Source organism: Orcinus orca, chromosome 13, assembly GCF_937001465.1.
Source record: "Orcinus orca chromosome 13, mOrcOrc1.1, whole genome shotgun sequence".
Lineage (NCBI taxonomy): Eukaryota > Metazoa > Chordata > Mammalia > Artiodactyla > Delphinidae > Orcinus > Orcinus orca.
In genome coordinates this window covers 7,168,358-7,189,196 of record NC_064571.1, presented here as the reverse complement: position 1 = coordinate 7,189,196, position 20,839 = coordinate 7,168,358, and the positions used below count along the sequence as shown (strand labels likewise).

The window sequence follows — 20,839 nt, the reverse complement described above, 5'->3', positions numbered from 1 at the left end:
TGATGGGAACAGACTTCAGCTGAGTAGTAGGCAAAACTGCATAAGGGAAAGACAGTTCTTGAAAGACTCTTGGGCGTTTCTTAGCCCAAACCACCTCTGAAAGAGTATTAAGCTCAGCGGTCTCTGGAGCAAGCAAAGCCAAGGACCCCGGCCAGGTCATCTTTGGGATGAGGCGGTCTCCATGGTGACCGGAGCTAGGGTTCTGCTGTCGTATTTGAATCTAAGGATATAGGCTGGGTAAAGTGAAGTAACTGTTTTGTTTCTGTGGCTGTTTCTGCTTCTTTGTTTAGTTTAGTTTGGGGAGAAGGGGAATGAAAAAGGAGGGAGAGAAGAGTAAAAAAATGAGGTTAACAAAAAACCCTCCCACATCGGGGGGGATACATCACGGAAAGCCACTGGTCTAATATGTCTATCTTTGTTAGTTCAAAATTCTCTCATTTCACTCAACCAAATATTGCCAGCATTATTCCACCATGTTGGTTAGAGTTGGAAAAACCGGGTAGACACAAGTCAGGGAGTTAACTTCTGTCATTATGGAATGATGAGTCAAACAGTGTCCCAGGGCTACTGGTTGGACAGGCATCAGTAAAGTCATCAAAATAAACACCTCAAGCTTCCTATGCAGTGTTTTCTGGGACAATGGGGGTGTGTTCTCACCCATGCGTGTGCGTTTGTATTCTCACACATGCATGTGTGTGTGTAAATATGCTGGGAAATGGGAAAGACAAATAGTAAACTATACTTACAATAAAGAAAAACATACTTTTTACCCCCATGAAAAATATCAGACTTATTAATGATAATCTGTGGAAGTGCCATTTAAAAATTTTATGAAACAACAAGGTCCATTCTAAAGAGATTATGAAATGGGGACCAGAACGCTTATTTGAATATATTTTTGATTCTGAAGTTTCCTTGTAAAAATATTCACAGAAATTGGTGGACATTTTTTTTTTTTTACGTACAACTCGATGCCTCTCATTTATAACATAAATCATTTAATGTAACATTTGCAACCTTAGAAAGGCAGACATAGTTAATCCAAGTCAGTTTATAAATTCCAATTTCACATGGATTAAAAACTGCAGATAAATTAAGTCACAATAATATCCTGTACATGCATTAAGGCTGGTGACTGCTAGAGTGTCTTGGGTATCTACAGACAGGAAATCACACACAGATTACTGGGTCTGAAGAGTGTCTACGTCATTTAAAAAAATCTTGCTTTTTTTTTTTTTTTTTTTTGGTGATACAGATTTCAACAGTAACTCTGGAAAACTGTGAAAAATGTTATTTAAAAATATATATGTATATACTACTGCACAGTTTCAAAGATGTGGTTCATAAATAAGGTTGGCTGCACTGATCAATTTGATAACAATTACTGCACTTCTGAGGTGATTTGAACACGTAGTGACTTATACTCAATATTAGGCACTAGTCATATCCTTCAGGCGTACTACAGTTTTATGTTAGCTGTATTGTACATATATATTTTTAAACGTATGCATTTATACAAACTGTGTATTATGTATGGGATGTCAGAAATGTACACATCACTGTTATATAATACACACATCATTGTTGCACATACGAGGGTACGTTTTAGTGCAGAAGGCTCATTGCATTGATTCCATGTGTTCAATCTAGTACACAATTTGTCAACTCTTCAGATTTTTTTTTTCCAGTACATTCCTCTTTAGACAGTGGGTCCGGGTTTCCCTTTGTGATTTGAAAGTTTCCAGCAATGTGTTTTAACTGAACCTCTCTTTCCAAGCACAGTTCTGCACATTAGTCTGATCTGTGTCGAATGGTAACAAATCCCACATTTTGATCAGGAATATATTTGGGTTCCTCTCTTTCAAAGATAACTCTAACAATTGTGATCCAGGTCCGTTCAGGTCATGGAGGGATAAGGCCAGTTGAACTTGTACTGAACTTCTGATGAAATAATGTCTTCAAATAGAAAAAAACGATGATAGACATTCTACGTTCAAATGGGAGACTCTCTAGAAGGATATACAGGAAAGGATGAGCAGTGTTGTCTCTGGGGAATGAATACTTCCTACTTTACACTTCTCTGTATTGTTCAAGTTTCTACCATGAGCATGTATTACTTTCATAACCAGAAAACACAAGAAAGATATTTCTACTTTGAACAAAGCTAACTAAAAGAAACCAGCAACAATCAGAAGATGCTTCCTTATCAAAAGCATCAATGCCAAAGCAAGGAGAAAACACTGCCATCACTGCCCCCAACATGCTCTACCAATGAAACAAAAGACACTGAGAACGGCGTGCTGTGACGGCCCCCAAATCACCAGCTTCACGTTTTGCTGGAAACGCGGCTCACCGAGTGCTGATGTGCTGCTGCCTGCACAACTAGCCAGAGGTCACCTGTGTGTTTAAATGGGTTTCACAGGTGAGCACATCACGTGAACACCACCACGAGGCCTGAGACTGAAAGGTGGGGAAGACCAGAAAAGCACCCCAGGCATGCACCATGGACCCTGGGGGCCATCCCTTTTTGTGAGAGTCTGAACATTTCATCAGAATTCAGCAGGAGTGAGTACAACTAAGCCTCAGTCTTCCAGAAAAAAAAAAAAAATTCAAAATGTCTTAAGTGAGACTCCAGTGGGATTGGGAACTCTAGCAACAATTAGTGAAAGGAATGTCAGAAGCACCTCAGTTGCATAAATGTAAAAAAGAAGTACTGTTAATATTTCCAGATGCTTGAAGGCCAACGCCAAATGCAAATTGCACAAAGCCTTCACTTGTTCATTTAAATGAATTTCAAATCACCAAAGCTACTCAATCATTTGTAAGGTTTTAAATCAGTGCTTAGAGCTAGGGGATGACAGCAATCTTATTTCCCACCTACAGATCAGGCTGACAAAGACATTAACATTGCAACCAAACCAATAAGACCATCAGTATCTGTTATAAACGTTTTGTGTTCCCATCACCTTGAAAAATGGATTGTTCCACATATCACATCACCTTTCTCAGGCCGTCTTGGGGCAATTTTGTCAAGTGAGAGGCCTCAAGGTCATCGTTTTTGTTTTTAAAGTATAGGAAGTATATCCTCTTTTCCAGGAGTTTTTCTTTTTTTTTTTTAACCAATATTTTTATATCCAAATATATTTAATAAGAAGAAGACCAAATCTAGGGTATGACGAGAGACAATAAAAGAAATAAGTTTCAGACAAAAACTGTAAACAAAGATGTCAAAAAAACTAAAATGTAAACTTAATTAAAAGAAAAAAAAAGAAAAGAATCAAGGGCGAGACGGAAACATACCAGACTGGTCGTTGCTACCCCAGACAGGACTGCGATCCTTGCAGGAATAACTTATTCTGTAGAGTAAGCAGCTTGCTAATCAAAGCCTGAAACACATCGCCCAGATCAAAATGCATTCAAGGCCCGCAGTGGCACTTCCTCCAAGAGTGAGAGGATTAGATAGAATCATGATAGCAAATAGTTTTTGGCCTGAGAAGCAACAGATACAGACCCGAGTGAACGGACGTCCTAGGTAATATCCTCATCTGGCCAAGAAAACTGGTAAGAAAGCTATCATGGAAAGAAAACACTTGAAAAATATCGGCCGACAGACACCACGTGGCTCCACAGCCCCTGGGTCACAGTGGCAGGAAGAAGAAACACATGTGCCGGGCGGGCTCCTGGCGTGTGCAGGAGATTTCAGTTACTCACTGAGCCCCCCAAAAGCAGTGGTTGCTGCTTTCATGTTGGTGAATTTTCAAAGACACTGAAGTTTTACCAAATCTCAGTGTCACGGTCATACTATTTTGCGGGGCAGGGCAGGGAAGGCCCGTGGGAGTCAATTCACTTGCTTTCTAACACGTTTAGTTGACAGTAAAGTTGGCTGGAGGGGGCAGGTACTAGACAAAAGGCAGGGTATTTGGTAACATGCAATCTAGTAAACGTCCACAAAAATAACTGACTTATTTTCATTATTCAATTACCCATGAATACACACAGTCAAAAAAATAATAACTGGGGGAGAGTATATTAATACTGAAAGTAATCAAAAGTATAAGAACTAAGATGATCTTAAGTGGCAGTCAAAAAGCTTTTGGTGTGCTGTATTGCACCTGGTTCACTAACCCATGAGATTTTCGTTGAATGTTCTAAGAAGTCATGGTTTAGCTTTGAACTAGAAAGTGTGTGTGTGTGTATGTGTGTGTGTGTGTGTGTGTGTGTGTGTGTGTGTAAGCGTGTTTTCTCTAATCAGAAACGTCTGATCACTTTGTCTAGCCTGGGATTATGGAAACTAGACAAAGGAAACGTGTTCTAAAGAGCTGTGTATCTCACACACTTACACAGGCAGCTTTTCTACACCCACACATACAAACACACATGCCCTGGGAGAAAAGACCATTGTTCGATGCTGAGAAAATATTCACCGCCGTTTGAGAAATGCTGTGGCTGGGAACTTCAGGAGCACAGTGTCCAGAAATGTTGAGCCGTCCGTGAAGACAAGAGTGCCCTCCAGCCCGAAGGCGGGGCCCCTATGTCAGGTGGGTGCTGTTCCGCAGCCAGTGCAGGCCCTGCTGGGAGTACTGGACCAGGTGCTCCATGCTGCTGTGCAGGGTGACTGGCCCCATGAGCAGGTCCAGGTCATTGAAGAATTCTAGGGGACAGAGAGGGTCGTTAGAGGGACACGCACGTGGTCCACTTTAGAAATCAAGCCTTCTCTGTCCCATCACTTGACATGAGCTCAACCTAACAAAATAAAGCCCCCGAGAGCTCACCTATATCCCAATAATCCCTCAGTTGGCGACTTCTAATTCAAACGAGTGACATTTACAATATTGAATTTAATGGATGCTGTGTGTTTTACATGTCATTTTTTCACTGTTCTGTAAGTACATTGATTTTAATAGATTTAACTCTTCATGTTTAAAATATATACATGTATATAGACAGAGAGGAAAAATATGTATTTTACTGAAATAATTCTGAATAAACAAAGGAAACATGGCATGGCAAAACCAAACCAAACCAAACCAAACCCAAATGAAGGGCATTTGTTTAGCCGAAGAGCAAAGAAAATGTACTTCCTCAGGCTGCATTCTCCTTGTGCAGTTCTGTCATCCCTTACACTGTCCTCAGCTGTGCTATGTGCTGAGCGCCTGTCGGGGGAGGGTGGGAGTCCGATGGAGGAGGCTCCAGGCTCCTGGAGACAAATCAGAGACGGGTTTTTCTTTTTTTTTTTTAATTTTATATTTATTTATTTGGCTGCACTGTGCAGCATGCGGGATCTTAGTTCCCTGACCAGGGATTAAACCCGTGCCCCCTACAGTGGAAGCACGGAGTCTTAACTGCTGGACCTCCAGGGAAGTCCCTCTCTCTTTTTTTTTTTTGGAGCATCCAGCTTGTTTAAATTGTCTTTTATTTTTATTTTACTGAAGTATAGTTGATTTACAATGTCGTGTTAGTTTCAGGATTCAGTTATACATATTCAGTTACCTATCTATCCTTTTTCAGATTCTTTCCCCTTATAGGTTATTACAAAATATTGAGTACAATTAGTTCCCTGTGCTATACTGTAGGTCCTTGTTCACAGATGGGTTCTGAAACACCTCTACGGAGGTCACCTTCTAGTCCTTGGACATTCTCTGGGTTTGTCCTTTCCTTAAACATTTATCACTGCCAAGGCACTACACTAGGTGTAGGAGGGCAGAGGCAGGGGGTACACCGAGATGAAGAATGTGTAGGCTCTGCCATCGCAGAGATCACGGTGTGGTGGCTCAGAGACACGAATCAATTCATGTGGCTGCCAGGCTGCCCTAACGGGACCACTGAACAGCACTCCTTGAAAGTAAGAAGCTGGGAGTATTCTTTCAAAGGTGCTCTTGTACGTGCTGAATGAGGTCCTGCTGGGGAGGCTCCGAGAAGGGCCGGGAGGACAGCGTGGCAGGAGGTCAGGAGGAGAACAGAGGAGGAGAGGCAGGTCTGGGGAAGCTGTGCGGACTTTGCACTCGATGTGCAGCTCTGCTGAGGGACGGCTGGCAGCAGCTGGCAGTGCCATCTGGAGCCTGGCCTGCTCAGGCTTCTCCCAAACAGGCCGCGGACATTTGTACATTTGTCCCTTCTGTTTCATCCACTTGTGACACATCCACCCCACTCCATCTCAGCCACTCAACTACTGTTTGCTTTTCAAAATCCTGTTCCGTGCCAGCTCCTTTGGCGAGCCTGCTGGCCTCAGCCCCTGGCACTGACCTCCTTGGCACCCCACTGGATTTTCAGGGTGCATCGCCGCCGCACTACTGTTATATCCTGTCTGGTTTCATTATCAATTTCACGTACTCAGGCCTATCTGTGCCACTGGTTCCTCAGCTCATCACGGACATCCTGATCTTAGCCTCAGAGGCACATGTTACCATGGGAACAAAATTTGCATTTAATGGCTTGATAGTGAGCTCAGATTCACACTCTCACCCAGCACTGGAGAAAGAGTAGTAAATTGGTATAATCTTATGGGAGAAAGTTAATAATATACCAATACATATCTTAAAAGAATCTATACCTGTTGACCTCCACATTCTACTTCTACAACTCCCTCCTATGACAGGAATCAGAAATATGAACAACGATTGACATGAGGATACTTATCGTAACGTTATTTGTAACAGTGGGAAAAAACTGGAAGTAACACAAATGTCCAACAACAGGGGAATGGTTTGAGAAATCATGATACTTATGATTGCATACCTCTATTTTGAAAGTATTAAAGAGTCATCATAAAAGGTGTTCCTGAATGAGTTAGTGACATGAGAAAATGCCTGATATAATGTAAAATGAAGAAAAGACAGGATGTAAAACTGTATATATACTATGATCTTATTTTGGTAAAAATCATGCATATTTGGAGAAAATGAGAAGCAATTTCAAAAGGTTTTTTTTTTTTCAATAGAATGTTAATAGTAGTTATTCCTTAGTGACAAGATTACGGATGATCAAAAAATTTTTTTCTCTATAGTTTTTTTGTACTTTACAAATTTAGCCACGGTAAACATGCATTCCTTTTGTAATCAGTAAAAACAAGCATTATTTAAAAAGAAATACAGCTTACCCATCCAACACGTTTTTTTTCAGTCGTAAGCAGCTATCACTTCAATAGCTAGCAACATTCATACTCATCAGTTAATTAATTCATCCAGTATTTCAGATCCCCAACTGTGTTCTAGGCACTATGCAGGTCTTAGGAATACAGAGTTGAATAAAATGTAATCCCTACCTTTAAGGAGCTCACTGTCCGAAGGAAAAAAACATGTGTGTGTGTTTATCTATATAATTTGTGTCTGTATCATTGGTACCTATATCATCTCTATCTCCATCTCTATCTCTGATCTTTCCCACAGTATAGACAGCTTCTACTATTTCTTCTTTGCCTGCTGATGCCCAAGGATCAGGGTGTCCCCCTGAGCTGTGGCTGAACTACGCACACGCTCCCCAGAGGCACACACACCTCTATTCTCCTTGGCCAGGTTGTCCGCCATCTCCCAGTAGTCATAGCTGTGGAGAATGCTGTTGGTGATGCTGACGTGGTTGGCTGCCATCTGGTGGATACGCTGTGGGATGCTGACGATGGTTGATGGGGACAGGGCGTTCCCATTGGAGAGGCTCCCCTGAGATCCCACGGAGCTGGTGGGAGAGGGGTTGGGAGACATGGGGGATGGGGTGCCAGTGCTCCTGGAAGGGGAGAGCATAGGAAAACAGGTGGAGAGGTTGGTAGGGCAGCCCCTCAGGGCACTGTAAACAGAGGAGCACCTTACCCAGTGTCATGCAACACCTCATTTATCACCTTCACTTTGGAAAAATGAACTTACTTTCCACTGGCCCCCCATGGAGATGGGGCTTGGGCAGCTTTAGATGAATTCTGCAGGAAAATAAAAACATTGACAGTGAGTACCATCTGCTTGAGTTTAAACAGCCCACAACAACGTGTTCTCAGGTGACCACTGAGAGAAGTAACGGCTGACGTTGTAAATAAAATGCAGATTCACAGAAATTGGATCTGGGGAGTTTTTAATTACCAGGCTATTGGCTTCCTCTCTGGAAGATAGTGGGAGGCAGCTGCCCCCTCCCACTGACACAATGAGAATGTCTTATTTTTAAACGTAGGGCATATTTGCAGAAATTGTTGACATATATTTAATGCCTGAAAATATATGAGACATCAACTGTTATCATTTTTTTTTTTTTTTTGCGGTACGCGGGCCTCACACTGTTGTGGCCTCTCCCGTTGTGGAGCACAGGCTCCGGACACGCAGGCTCAGGGGCCATGGCTCACGGGCCCAGCCGCTCTGCGGCAAGTGGGATCTTCCCGGACCGGGGCACGAACCCGCGTCCCCTGCATCGGCAGGCAGACTTTCAACCACTGCGCCACCAGGGAAGCCCAACTGTTACCATTTTAACTTATGAAGATTAAAAGTATTTCTCTTAAAGGAAGTTGCTCTTGAATGTTTCTAAAAGAACAGATTAAAATGTATTTCCTTAACAACAGTGAATTCAAAAATTCTGATTTATTTAAAATTCTGATATAGGATATGTTGCAAAAGCCAGCTATTTCCATCAGGCATTTAAAAGACATTTTCGCCTTTGGCAAGGAAAGCTTCTAAATGTACAGATAGATTTCCTCCCTGAGAGCCCAATAATGCTTTCTTGGACGTAAGTCTATGAGACTGTTAAGGAGAAAATGGACTTTATAATATTGAATTTTCCCTTCCAGAGACAAGAAAATAACCTCAGCCTTGTTCCCCAGAGAAAAAGTGTTTCTTTTGGTTAAAAAGAACTTTAGGAAGTGGTGACTGATTTTTAGTTTTTAGTGGAGGTGTCATCAAAATGGTAAGAAATGGCCTTACATGTGGGAATTTGGCAAAATCACCTTCAGGCCTCTTCCCCTACCACTAAAGTCCTGTGACTATAAGAAAAACATGGGTGGGGACAAAGGCCTTTTATTCAGAGCCAGCTGTACTGATAAAACTCATTTTTTATGGACCAGTTATCACTGTTTCCTAAAGGTTTCATAATCTCTGAACTTTAAGTAGTATTTAAATAGTCTTTGATTTAGGGTATCTACCAATACCTTCTGGGGGAAGCTCTGATATTTAATTTGTATTCTCTATCCGTTCTGTACAGTTTCATGGACTGCCTACAGACATTAAGAACATCTTGGATCCCTTAATAGTTCTGCTGTAACCTCTGTGGCTTACAGAGTTCAGATTCCTTCTCTATTCAAGCGTTTTGCTTGACTGTAATAACTCTCTTTAGTATTAGCGCTTAGATTCTAAATTTTTAAAAACTACTTATCTTGACCTTAGGCACCCAAAGTAAAGGGAAAGGCTTAGTGTCAGTACTTGTCATTATGACTGATGACCGTCAATGGACCAAGACAGTGGCTTAGCTCCTGGTCACTGCATGCATGACCAGGAAGCAGACAGTATGCTGGGTGGATATCGCCCACGGAATGCCCAGCACAGCCGGCTCATCAGAGATCATCTCCAAGAAGTGGAGGTTGGGAATTAAAGATCGAAAATGATGGTTGTGTATCTGACAAACAGCCGGTGGAGGTAGAAATGGCGTAATTTCTTGTTTCTACAGTCAAATGGGCAGTGAAGAGGCCCAGAAGTCTCAGATGAATTATTCACAACAGTACATCAGAGGTTTTCTGGTCTTTTTTTCCCCCTTTTTTCATTCTCCCAGTGAAAATGACTTCATTCCCTGAGATAGGTAAAAGCACGGTTTGCAGTTCTATCCTTATACCTGCACATTGCTACTGTTCTAGTGCCTCTGGGTTCTAACAAGTCATTTCTTACCATTTAAAATAACATCTTTATGAAAAATTATATTAGCTACTGGAGATAGCTAAGAGGAAGTTCTAAGGAATTACTTCTCAGAGGAAGAAGCTCTAAGTGAACATGAGCAATTTATGTTAGCTATAAAGACGGATTTGCTAGGACACTGGGATAGGTAACGGGATCTTCTTTCTTCAGAGGCTATAAAAATACTTGGACACAGGCAGAGGGATAAATTAGATGGGCTCTCAAGGCCATCCTCTGAGCCCTGAACACCACGAGTATGTCATAAATGGGGTTTGTGTGGATATCAGCTCCTGTATTATCCCCAAAGCAATGGATTCTACCTTGAAAATGTCCTTGACAGGGAGACAACTGGGTACAACATGTTGCCTGTTAGCCAGACAGTACCTTGAAATAGTCGATAAGTGCTTTTGAATACTTTACAGCGTGGTCCCTTTTGAGTCGAAACATCCGCCAGTACAGGAGAGCCAGGCATCGGTAACTGCAGCAGAAAAAGAGGAATAGCCCCCGAAAGTGTGAGTGGGCCCTGTGCTAACAAGACTTAAAAACAATCTTGCTGTTCCAGGTGCACTCCAGGCCCATAGCACGGTAGGCATATGACCTTCCTATCTGTTCAATGTAACTCAAAATGTCAAGGAGTTACTCCACAAGTATATCACTTCATATAAAGAAATATGAATAAAAGAAGAATATATATAACTAAAGAATATAAATATGAAGACAGAAAGCAGCTTTACTGCTTCTTTGTGGGGGCTGAGGGGCTTGTCATTTTCTTCTTCCACCACTAGGAGACAGTCTGTCTCCATGAGAGGAGGGAGGAGGCTCTAGCGCACAGCTCTCACTGCTTGCTGGGTGAATTTCAGGGCACAACTACCTTATTCTGATTTGCCTTGACACCCTGGACTTCCGGCAGCGGCTTTGCTAAAAGAATAGCCAGCCCTTCCACCTGTTTTTATTCCCTTCACTACCACTGTACTGGACTATAATTAGTTCAAATAAAGTAACGGATATGAATGTATTTTATGAAAACCATACTGGGAGTAGTCACTATTTTATGTTACAGTTTATGTATTTGTTATTTACATACTAGTATTCTATTTTATATAATATTAACGAATCATTGTTAATTTATTAATCCTAATAAGGAACTTAAAGTTTGAAAAGAGCACAGAGAGCATTTCCTGCGCCATACCCACTTTTTTTTTTTAACATCTTTATTGGAGTATAATTGCTTTACAGTGTTGTGTTAGTTTCTGTTGTACAACAAAGTGAATCAGCCATATGCATACATATACCCCCATATCCCTTCCCTCTTGAGCCTCCCTCCCACCCTCCCTATCCCACCCCTCTAGGTGGTCACAAAGCACCGAGCTGATCTCCCTGTGCTATGCGGCTGCTTCCCACTAGCTAGCTATTTTACATTTGGTAGCGTATATATGTCCATGCCTCTCTCTCACTTCGACCCAGCTTCCCCTTCCCCCTCCCCGTGTCCTCACCATATCCACTTTTCCTTGGTGCTTTCCACTCCTAATTATTTGCTAACTCAGATCTGGTGTTGATATACTAGAATACCAACATACCAAATACAACTTAATAGTCTCTTAAAATTTTTTTTTCAATTTTAATTTTTCAATGTATTTTAATACAAGTTTTAAAGGTTACTTTCCATTTACAGCTATTACAAAATACTGGCTGTATTCCCTGTGTTGTACAATACACCCTTGGCCAAGAGTCTCTTCTTAGCACACCAAACTCCAGAGGACGTGATGTTGCAAAACTAATGTTTTCTCTTTTGTGTATGTTGCTGTTGTTGCTGTTATATAATTTTGAGATTCGATTCTCCAACTTGCAGATCAGGTTCTAAAGTGGAGTATGAACCATCAGAGAAAAAGACACTTTGGCCCCCCGTCACAGGAGGAACCAACAGAGAGGTGTCCTGTGATTTGAGGCAGTACTAAGGCGATGTCGAGGGGAAAATTATTATTATTATCATTATAATCGTCATCATTATAGAAAAAAAACCTATTACGTGTTGATTAACATTTAAATATTGCTTTTATTATCAAAGTGGGATGAACTGCTCCTCAGTTTAATGTGTTGAGAACTTGAATACATCATCTTGATTCAGTTCCACTAATCCCACATGTAAAGAGACAGATGAATTATCCTGATTGCCTCTAAAATGTTAAACACAAGAGATTCCATTTGGCGCAATTCACATTCAAGTGATTAAAACACAGACTTACCTGATTTTAAGACACACACACACACACACACACACACACACACACACACAGAAAAATGGGTCCTTGTGTCATGGACCTGTTGGTTTTCAATCACTGTGAATTCACCTCATGCCTAGGACAGCAGGGTGCAGGCTCTCCCTGGCCACCATGAGAACTGCCTTTGGTTTGGTGTGTCAGAAGCGCTAGGAAGCCACAGTGCATTTCAGCACCTGGTTTGCCACTGAAGATGTACGAGGCTGGGGAGGCTATTTTCATCTGATGTGATGCACTTACCATAATGCAGCCAGCTGTTTATCCTCTGGTGTGGCATTGGGGCCTGAGTGGGTTTTTAGTCTCATAGCATATCTTAAAAAAAAAAGGAAAGAAAAACAAAAAATTAAAGCTTTCTTATTAACAACAGAACATATTCTAGGACGGAAGTTCTCTCTGCCCAATACTTAGTTTTTCATAGTGCTTGCTGACAGTTCTTTCTTAGAAGCCAGCTGAGGCTGCCCCATTTTCTCTAAGCATGACATGATTGTGATGTGACTAGAACAAAATGGCTTTTAGGACCATCTAGCAACTTTCTGCCCTTTAACGATACAAGTCCAAACACTACAGATGGTCAAGAGTGGTATCAGTTCAAGCATTATCCACGTATATGGTGACATCCATTTTTACAAATTCTGATTTATGGCTCAGTGGCTGACAAGATGGGAGCGAAGGTCAATCCTTCCAGGCCAATCTCCGGAAAAATTTTTATTCCTTGTACTCAGATGAATGTTTGGATTCATTCCTTTTTTATTGTTATGGAACTCTTACTTTGACAGTAGTGTAACTGTCCTGGATGCATAACTAGTAGATTTTATGAACTTTATTCAATCTCACTTATTTCTCTGAACCAGAGGTCTATGGCTGTTCCTTTCTCCAATAATATACCAAGTTACTTACAGACTCTTGGAGAGAGCTGAGGCGGTATATGGAATGGTCAGGGAGACCTGGGTTCAAGTCCTTACAGTCGTGAGAACTTAGACAAATTAACAGCTTTAAGCCTCCATTTCCTTATTTATAAAGTAAGATGAGTACTGCGGATCCCATAGCATTGCTGTAAGGATTAAGTGAGAGAGTGTTTGTAAAGTTCTTGGCATAGTGGGCTGGCTTATTGCAAATTGCTCAAGAAGTGATACTGTTATTACACTATCTCCACAGCATGCAGACTTGTAGTAGTTTTTTTTTAAAATTTATTTATTTTTGGCTGTGTTGGGTCTTCGTTGCAGTGCGTGGGCTTCTCATCGCGGTGGCTTCTCTTGCTGCGGAGCACGGGCTCTAGGCGTGCGGGCTTCAGTAGTTGTGGCACGTGAGCTCAGTAGTTATGGCTCGCAGGTCTAGAGCGCAGGCTCAGTAGTTGTGGCACACGGCCTTAGTTGCTCTGCTGCATGTGGGATCTTCCCAGACCAGGGCTTGAAGCTGTGTCTCCTGCATTGGCAGGTGGATTCTTAATTACCACGCCACCAGGGAAGTCCCTTGTAGTGTTTCTGAGTGTATCTCTTTGCTTAGTTTTCATAGTGGTTTCTCCGGGTATTACAAGATACATATGTGACTCATCACAATTTATTGGTATCAATATTTTCTACTTTGCTTGAAGAGTTGAAACCTTACTTCCATGTCACTGCTTTTAAATAACATTGTCTTGAGCATCACATGGTGGTATAATTTTTGTTTCAATCATCAACTATGATTTATAAAACTCGTGAGGAGGATAGTTTATTGCATGTACCCATAGTTCTGCTCTTATGTTGTTTTTCCTTCCCTCCTGTTGGTCCAAGATTCCTTCTTTTGTCACTTCCTTTCTGTTTGAGAAACTTCCTTTAGCCAACCTTTAAAGGTAGGTCTGTTAGAAACAAAGTCTTTTCGTTTTCCTTAGTCTGAGAATGTTTTTATTTCCTCTTTATTCCTGAAGAATGAAGTCTCACTGAATCTAGAGCTCACAGTTTGACAGTTTTTTTCTTTCAGCATTTAAAAAATGTTGTGCCACTCCCTTCCGGCTTCCATGGTTTCAGATAAGAAGTCAGCTGTTATCTGAATTGGTGTCCCCCTATGGGTAATGTGTCATTCCTCTCTCATTGCTTTCAGGATTTTTTTTTTCCTTTGTTTTTAGTTTTCAGAAATGTAGTTTTGATGTGTCTTGGCATGCATTGCTTTGGCTGTTTATGCTGTTTGGGTTTTTCTCCACTTCTTGAATCTGTAGGTTTATGTCTTTTGCCAAATTTAGCAAGTTTCAGCCATTACTTCTTCAAAATATCTTTCAGTTCCATTCTCTCCCTCTCCTTCTGGGACTCCAATATTGACATGGAGGTTCTACTGTCATTGTGCTTGAAGCTCTATCCACTTTTCTTTTTTTTTTCAGTCTGTTTTCTCTCTGTTTCTCCGATTGGGGGGTAAATTCTATTTTCTGTTCTCAAGTTCATTGATTCTATCCTCTGTCATCTCTACTCTACTACTGAGCCCCTCCAGTGAGATTTTTATTTGTTATATTTCTCAGTTCTTTAATTTCCATTTGGTTCTTTTTCAAAACAACTTCTATTTCTTTGATGAGACTTTCATTTTTTGTTTGTTTCAAGAGAATTTGTAATTTTTTGTTGAAGCATTTTTATGATGGCTGCTTTAAAATCCTTATCAGATAATTCCAACATCTGATTCATCCTGGTTAGTGGTTTTCTTGTTTCTTGGTATGATGAATGAGTTTCTATTGTATCTTGGACATCTTGGCTATTATGTTAGGAGATACCTGGGTCCTGTTTAAATCTTTTCTTTTAAAAGGAAGTCACCCTGTTTAGGTTTAGCAGGCAAGTCATAACCTACTTCTGTGGGCTGTGGTTCCATGTACAATTTAATTTTCAGAGGTTTTGTGGTGCAATTTTGATCTGTGGTGGCAGGGTTCCACCCGTCAGTGTCCCCCAGTCACTTGGTGTCCTTTGGTGGAGAAAGGAATTCTCTTGCCTACTGGGACAAAGAGCACATCCTAAGCTGGGTACCTGTGGCACGATCCTCCTTGGGGGTGCTCCCAGCTCCCGAGTGTCTCTCAGTGGGGGAGGGGAATCTCAAACCTGGTGGGCAACATGCAGATTCAAGTGGTATATTAATGCTGTTTTCTAACTCAGATAAGAAAAACTCTTTTTTATCTTAGTTTTTGGAGTAGCTTAAGGGATTCTATTCAATCATCTAGAAAATGCATTGTGTTTTCCACCCACGCAAGGTCCCATCTCTGGTGTAGAGCGGGTATGCACATCAGCACCTCCAGTTTATTTGACATCAGGCTTTTATCATTGTTTGGATTTGTTTGTTTTTTAAAGTCTGAACGCCTTTAGGCAGGCTATGCAGTTCACCAGAGGCCCTATGACTTGCTTATTTGTTCATTCCTCAAATATTCACTGAGTACATACTGTGTTCTAAGATCTTTTCCAGGGGGTATGACCACATACATGAACAGATCAAACAAAAACCAAAAACATCCCTCTGTTTGAGGCACTCACATTCTAGAACACATTATGGCTTTGTGCCTGTCCACTTCCACCCATATTCTTCCATGCCCTCCTGTGGACATCTGAGTCTGTGCCTTATTCTGAGGAAGAAATGTGAGGATCTAGGGTCTCTTAAAGTAATTTTAAGCTTTTTTTTTTTTTTTTTACTATGGCAACTTCTTCTCTTCACTGCCCAAAATGCTGTACCACGTAAGTAAACGGCATGAAGGAGTCACCAATACATTGGTGTAATAGAAATATTTTATTTATTTATTTATTTATTTTGTGTGTGTGTGTGTGTGTGGTGTGTTTTTTTTTTTTTTTTCACGGTACGCGGGGCTCTCACTGTCGTGGCCTCTCCCGTTGCGGAGCACAGGCTCTGGACGCGCAGGCTCAGCGGCCATGGCTCATGGGCCCAGCCGCTCCGCGGCATGTGGGATCTTCCTGGACCGGGGCACGAACCCGTGTCCCCTGCATCGGCTAGGCGGACTCTCCACCACTGCGCCACCAGGGAAGCCCAATAGAAGTATTTTAATAAGAAAAATGCTTGGAGAGTGTTAACTTTCAAAACATTCTTGAGAAGTACTTTTTGAAGATGATGTGTTCTTGATACTGGGATGACAAAGTCAAAGGCTGTCATCCTTTCCTATTTCCTGAAGGAGAATAGTGTAAAATACCAAGGAGCAAACCTGGGCCAATGCATACCAAGAAGGTTAAATTTAGGATGACTAGAAATCTTCCATCTGGAATGGTGAGACATGGTAAACCACGTTTACTCTTAGGTTGCCTAGAATTCCAGAATTAGAAAAGTCTCTTAAAGTTAGTTTTGAGAAGGATTATTTCACATAATGGGTATTAGACATTATCCCAAGCAGTTGAACCAGCTAAAGACATAAACCATATGACGAAGGTTCCCAGTAGTGTTAATGGATGAAATTCCTTTAATGGTTCATTAAAGAGACATTAAGGATGTGCCTTTCCATGTTGCCATCATGGAAGACAAAGAGTCTCCCACCCAAGTCCTTGCTGTGCCCCAGTCAGAAACCCTGCTTCTGCGCATACTACAGGTCTTAACCCAGGCCGGGGGATGGCGCTCACGTCCAAGTCTTAGACCAGAACAACGCCAGCACCTCTTCAGATAGTGCGTCGTAGGATGGATTTCCTTTCCTAAAATCCCCTTGAATCTTCTTTCCTTTCATTAAATACTCCTGGATCATTTACTGATGAAGTTAGGATTTAGATTATATGAATCTGGATCAGGTTAAAAAAAAAAAGCAGCATGGAGATGTAGTGAATTCAAATTCTGCCACTTCCCAGCTGGGTGAAGTAGACATCTCACATCTCCCTCAGATTCAGCTTCCTTTCTGCAGCCAGTGGGATTAGAGGAGCTGCCGCCACCCCCGGCACTCACACAGAGAGCGAAGGAGGCAGCCTCTGCAAAAATGTCTCGCAAGATTGTCCACTCTTATTTGGGGGATGAACATTGGTTCTTGGTAGCTCACAGTGCAGGCTGACGTTCTTTTGTGTGTTCACAGCACTTATATACATTCTTCCCTCCACCCCCAACCCCTGCCCCCAAGCAAGAAAACGCAGCGCTTACCTGATGAGCTCAACTGTTTCTGAATACATTGTATAAGGAGATTTGGATTCCATTGGGCCCTGCTCCATTGCATTTCCACACTCAATGAATGACAAGGCTGCTTCAGCATAGTTCAGAGCCTTTCCAAACTTTTCCACCTGATCAAGAGAGTTAATACAGTGTCTTCCTTAGGAATAGTTTTTCAAACAGCATTGTCACATAATCTATACACTTTGAGAAACCCGACTTTGAAGTTCCAAACTCCTGTGAATGGAGCTGAGAAGAGAGAAATAGGGTAATACCTTCTCTAGGTATTTTCGCAAATTGCTACTGGTTTAGGGTAAATGAGTAAATGGTTATACAGAATTATACCAAATCCACAACTGTCAATCAGAATTGTGCAGAACTTCACGGTTGCTTTAATTTCCGTTGCCCTCTTTCCAACTCCTAATGGTTTCTCAACTTCGCTCCTTGGTCCTCACTGCTGTGCTAAATATATATCTACGTTCATAGGCCTGACTCCATGCAATAGTTTTCACACTTTGGGGGTATACTCTCACTCTGATGGTTTAAGGCCTTCCTTATTATCTTTTACACTATTTGTGACATTTACGTCTCCACGCCTTCCTTTAAGTATGTATTTTTTAGTTGTTTCGTTAGCAGGTAGAACGTCACCCTAAGCGTGAGGGTGAGGAGAGAAAGGGAGAGGAGGTAGAGCTCAAGGCATGATTTCAGCTTGAAGGACACAACGTTGAAAATTAATTTAAAAAAAGACCTTTTGGGATTATAGGAGGTCCCTAAATTTACGTTAATCTTTACCCGTATCAGTGAGGATAACCAAGAATCAGCTTTACGTTCTTAGGTTCTCATAAATCTAAACGCACACGTCAGGTTCGTGCACGGTTCCGTGCATTCTTCCTCTCGGTGGATCGTGACACATTCTAAATTTGAATTGCATCATCTCCGCAGTTTTCAAACATTCCTTCATCAATCAAAACAGAATTACACAGATACTCTTAACTACTGATCTAAGTCTTGCCTCTTAAAAAACCTCTCATTATTCATGACACCTCAGGAAAGGGAAATGTAGAGCAGAATTCTCCCGCATTAGCAAGTCAAAATTTTAAACAGCTTATAACCCTAAGAGGCTATAGAGCAATATTTCTTGGCAGTGCTTTCAGATTAAGGAAGTCATTTCTTTCAATAAGTATTTGCTGAAGCACCTGATTCTGTGTGGTCTGTACTTGACACACAAAAGCTCCTTCCAGGAACATATATTTGGAGGGAAAAAATGTGCACTCACAAGATAGCTCAAAGTGCAAGGAAGTCTGTGATTAACTAACCGAATGCAAAGCAAGGAGTCCAATGCCAAAGAGAGGGCAGGAAGGGAGCAAGTGATGGGGCTACAGGGAGGCTGGGGAGGAAACTGGGAAGGAACAGTATGATCTGGCTGAATTTGGGGAGGACATTGAAGGTGTGGGTGTGCGTGCGAGTGAGAGTGTGAGTGTGAGGCTCTGCAGGTGCAAAGACCTGCCAGCTGGCACGAGTCAGGTGTGCTTAGAGGCGGCAGGGGGCCAACATGGCTGGAGCAGAGTATCGCTGGGAAAGGCCAGGTTGGGCAAGATGACACTGACTGAGGAAGCCTGGTAAACACTGGATGATTCAGGCAGGAAATTTCATTCTGCTTTAGAATTCAACGTGACCATGCATCGGTTCCTTCGGGTGACCAGAACTCTGCATCAGACTGTGGGACTGTGATGACAGAAACTCTACCTCCTATTTCCCTTCTGTATTTTCTGACACCCCCTGGTTATTTCTCTGTACACCAGTGGACCTAGGCAGTTAGCTTCATATAAATGCATGCTTGGTGGGCAGAATCAGTAGCATTGGGGGGTGGGGTACAGTTATGGCTTAGGCATCTTCAACCCTGGAATAATACTCTGAAGGTCATTTGAAATGCCTTATTCACCTCCAGCACCCTGATTTCACTTATGAGCACTGGAGGGGAGCAGAACTAGAATTACTAGATAGGAAAGACTCCCTTTGGATGAGATCTTCTGACAGAACAACCATATGATCTCTTTTAGAAAAAACCAGAAGTGTTCTAACTCTTGCCTGAAGGCTTTAAGCTTTCTCAAATAAATTATCCAAGTCAGAAAAGTTACTCTCTGAAAACATCAAATCATACAACTTCAGGGTCTTATGTGCAGTGAAATAGTTTCTGGATTGTCCAGATTCATAGGAAAAATTCATTCTGGCAGGTACATATGAAGAACGCAAGTCTTTTTGAAAAGGGATTTGATCCTGGGACCAAGCCAAGCGTTGGCCAGGCTAACAAGGGAAAAATATGCAAACTTGGGTGTTTTCTTTTTACGGAAAAAAACTATTACCACCCACTGACTCCATTGCCTCTGGTTCCTATTCAAACTTCAGGTCTAAACTGAAATATTAGTTTATCCAGGGCTTCCTCCCAGTCAGACATTATTGGTTGAGGTCATAATTTATTGGGCGATGAGCACTGGATTATATAAACATTTTTGCCTTTAACAGACCCAGCCATCCTTGTAATAGATTTTATAATGACCCTAGCTATGTTGCCCCAGTGATGAAGCTGTGGTACAAACGTCATTTGGAGGAAAGGATCTGGAGAGAAAAGGTCTTACCATTGCATCTGCTTTATGCTTCATTCGCTTAGCTTCTTGCATAAAATAATCTGCACTGCGTGGCCTGCGAGGAGAGGGAGATATGAAACGTCATTACCGTGCAAGTGCAAGATCTTTGGAAAATATTCTTTCCTTTGCTCACACTTGAAGCACAATTTCAAGACTCTTCTTAAGACGGAATCAAGTATTTTTCTTTTCTTTTGCATTTCCGAACTACTATAGCCTATATGTAAAAGACTACTATTATATTTCTCTTAAGTTAGCAATCCAAAACACACTCAATATATGCAAATAAATATATACATTTACAGTGATTTTTAACATGGATCCCCAGTACCTAATTTGCGAATCAGATTTTTTATTGCACGGTTAAGAAATCAAGTGCAAAATCTTATATCACAGGTTATTTACATAAAACAATCCCTTTTTAATGTAAAGATGGCAAAGGTATCTCATAATAATTGTATGGATATGTACAGGTGAGTATATTTCTGTACCCTTATGAAAATCAGTGTTGTTTGTATGCATAAATGGTACCCAAAGTTGCTTGTATCTCTGTATCTAATTATTTTAAAGTTTTGCAATGAAAAATGAAAAGAGGTGATGTTGCATGATTACATTCCAGTTGTAATAAAGTTAATTGTAAAATGATGTCTTCCTTGTCACAATGCAAACATGGCATGTATTCTCTCTAGTTCTGATTAACTGGCTGGTAAACATTAACACCAGACATGGGCATTATTAAAACAATAACCCTGGCCAGCGCTGACTCTGCTGGGAGATGAAGGGAATTCATCCAGAGATGGATCTGAGCGTGTGACATGACCCCAAGTTACACTAAACTACTCAGCAGACAGTAACTTTAAATGCTTCATTGGATAGATTTTTTTAAATCTACATACTTTAGGTACCATCAGCATAAACTTGTTTTGCATTATGGGTCTTTATATAATCAGTAAACTTGACCTATTCATGTACACACCATAAGCCAGGACCCCCTGAATGG

At 41.4% G+C, this 20,839-nt stretch overlaps 1 protein-coding gene across 15 annotated transcripts in view; it reads right to left on the bottom strand.

Moving 5' to 3' along the window:
- Positions 1 to 1,040: 1,040 nt before the first annotated feature.
- The window catches only part of AFF3 (ALF transcription elongation factor 3), a 561,951-nt gene continuing 542,152 nt past the window's right edge, over positions 1,041 to 20,839 (bottom strand). For 14 of the 15 annotated variants that reach the window (XM_049696189.1, XM_049696190.1, XM_049696193.1 and 11 more), the window contains 7 exons: positions 19,834 to 19,897; positions 17,192 to 17,328; positions 12,365 to 12,436; positions 10,233 to 10,326; positions 7,854 to 7,903; positions 7,493 to 7,716; positions 1,041 to 4,651 (listed from right to left, as the gene is read on the bottom strand). In XM_049696189.1, the coding sequence (XP_049552146.1) occupies positions 4,530 to 4,651; positions 7,493 to 7,716; positions 7,854 to 7,903; positions 10,233 to 10,326; positions 12,365 to 12,436; positions 17,192 to 17,328; positions 19,834 to 19,897 (763 nt within the window). In that variant the 3' untranslated portion in view covers positions 1,041 to 4,529. The remainder of the gene's footprint in view (positions 4,652 to 7,492; positions 7,717 to 7,853; positions 7,904 to 10,232; positions 10,327 to 12,364; positions 12,437 to 17,191; positions 17,329 to 19,833; positions 19,898 to 20,839) is intronic. The other variant, XM_049696192.1, reaches the window with a different exon arrangement.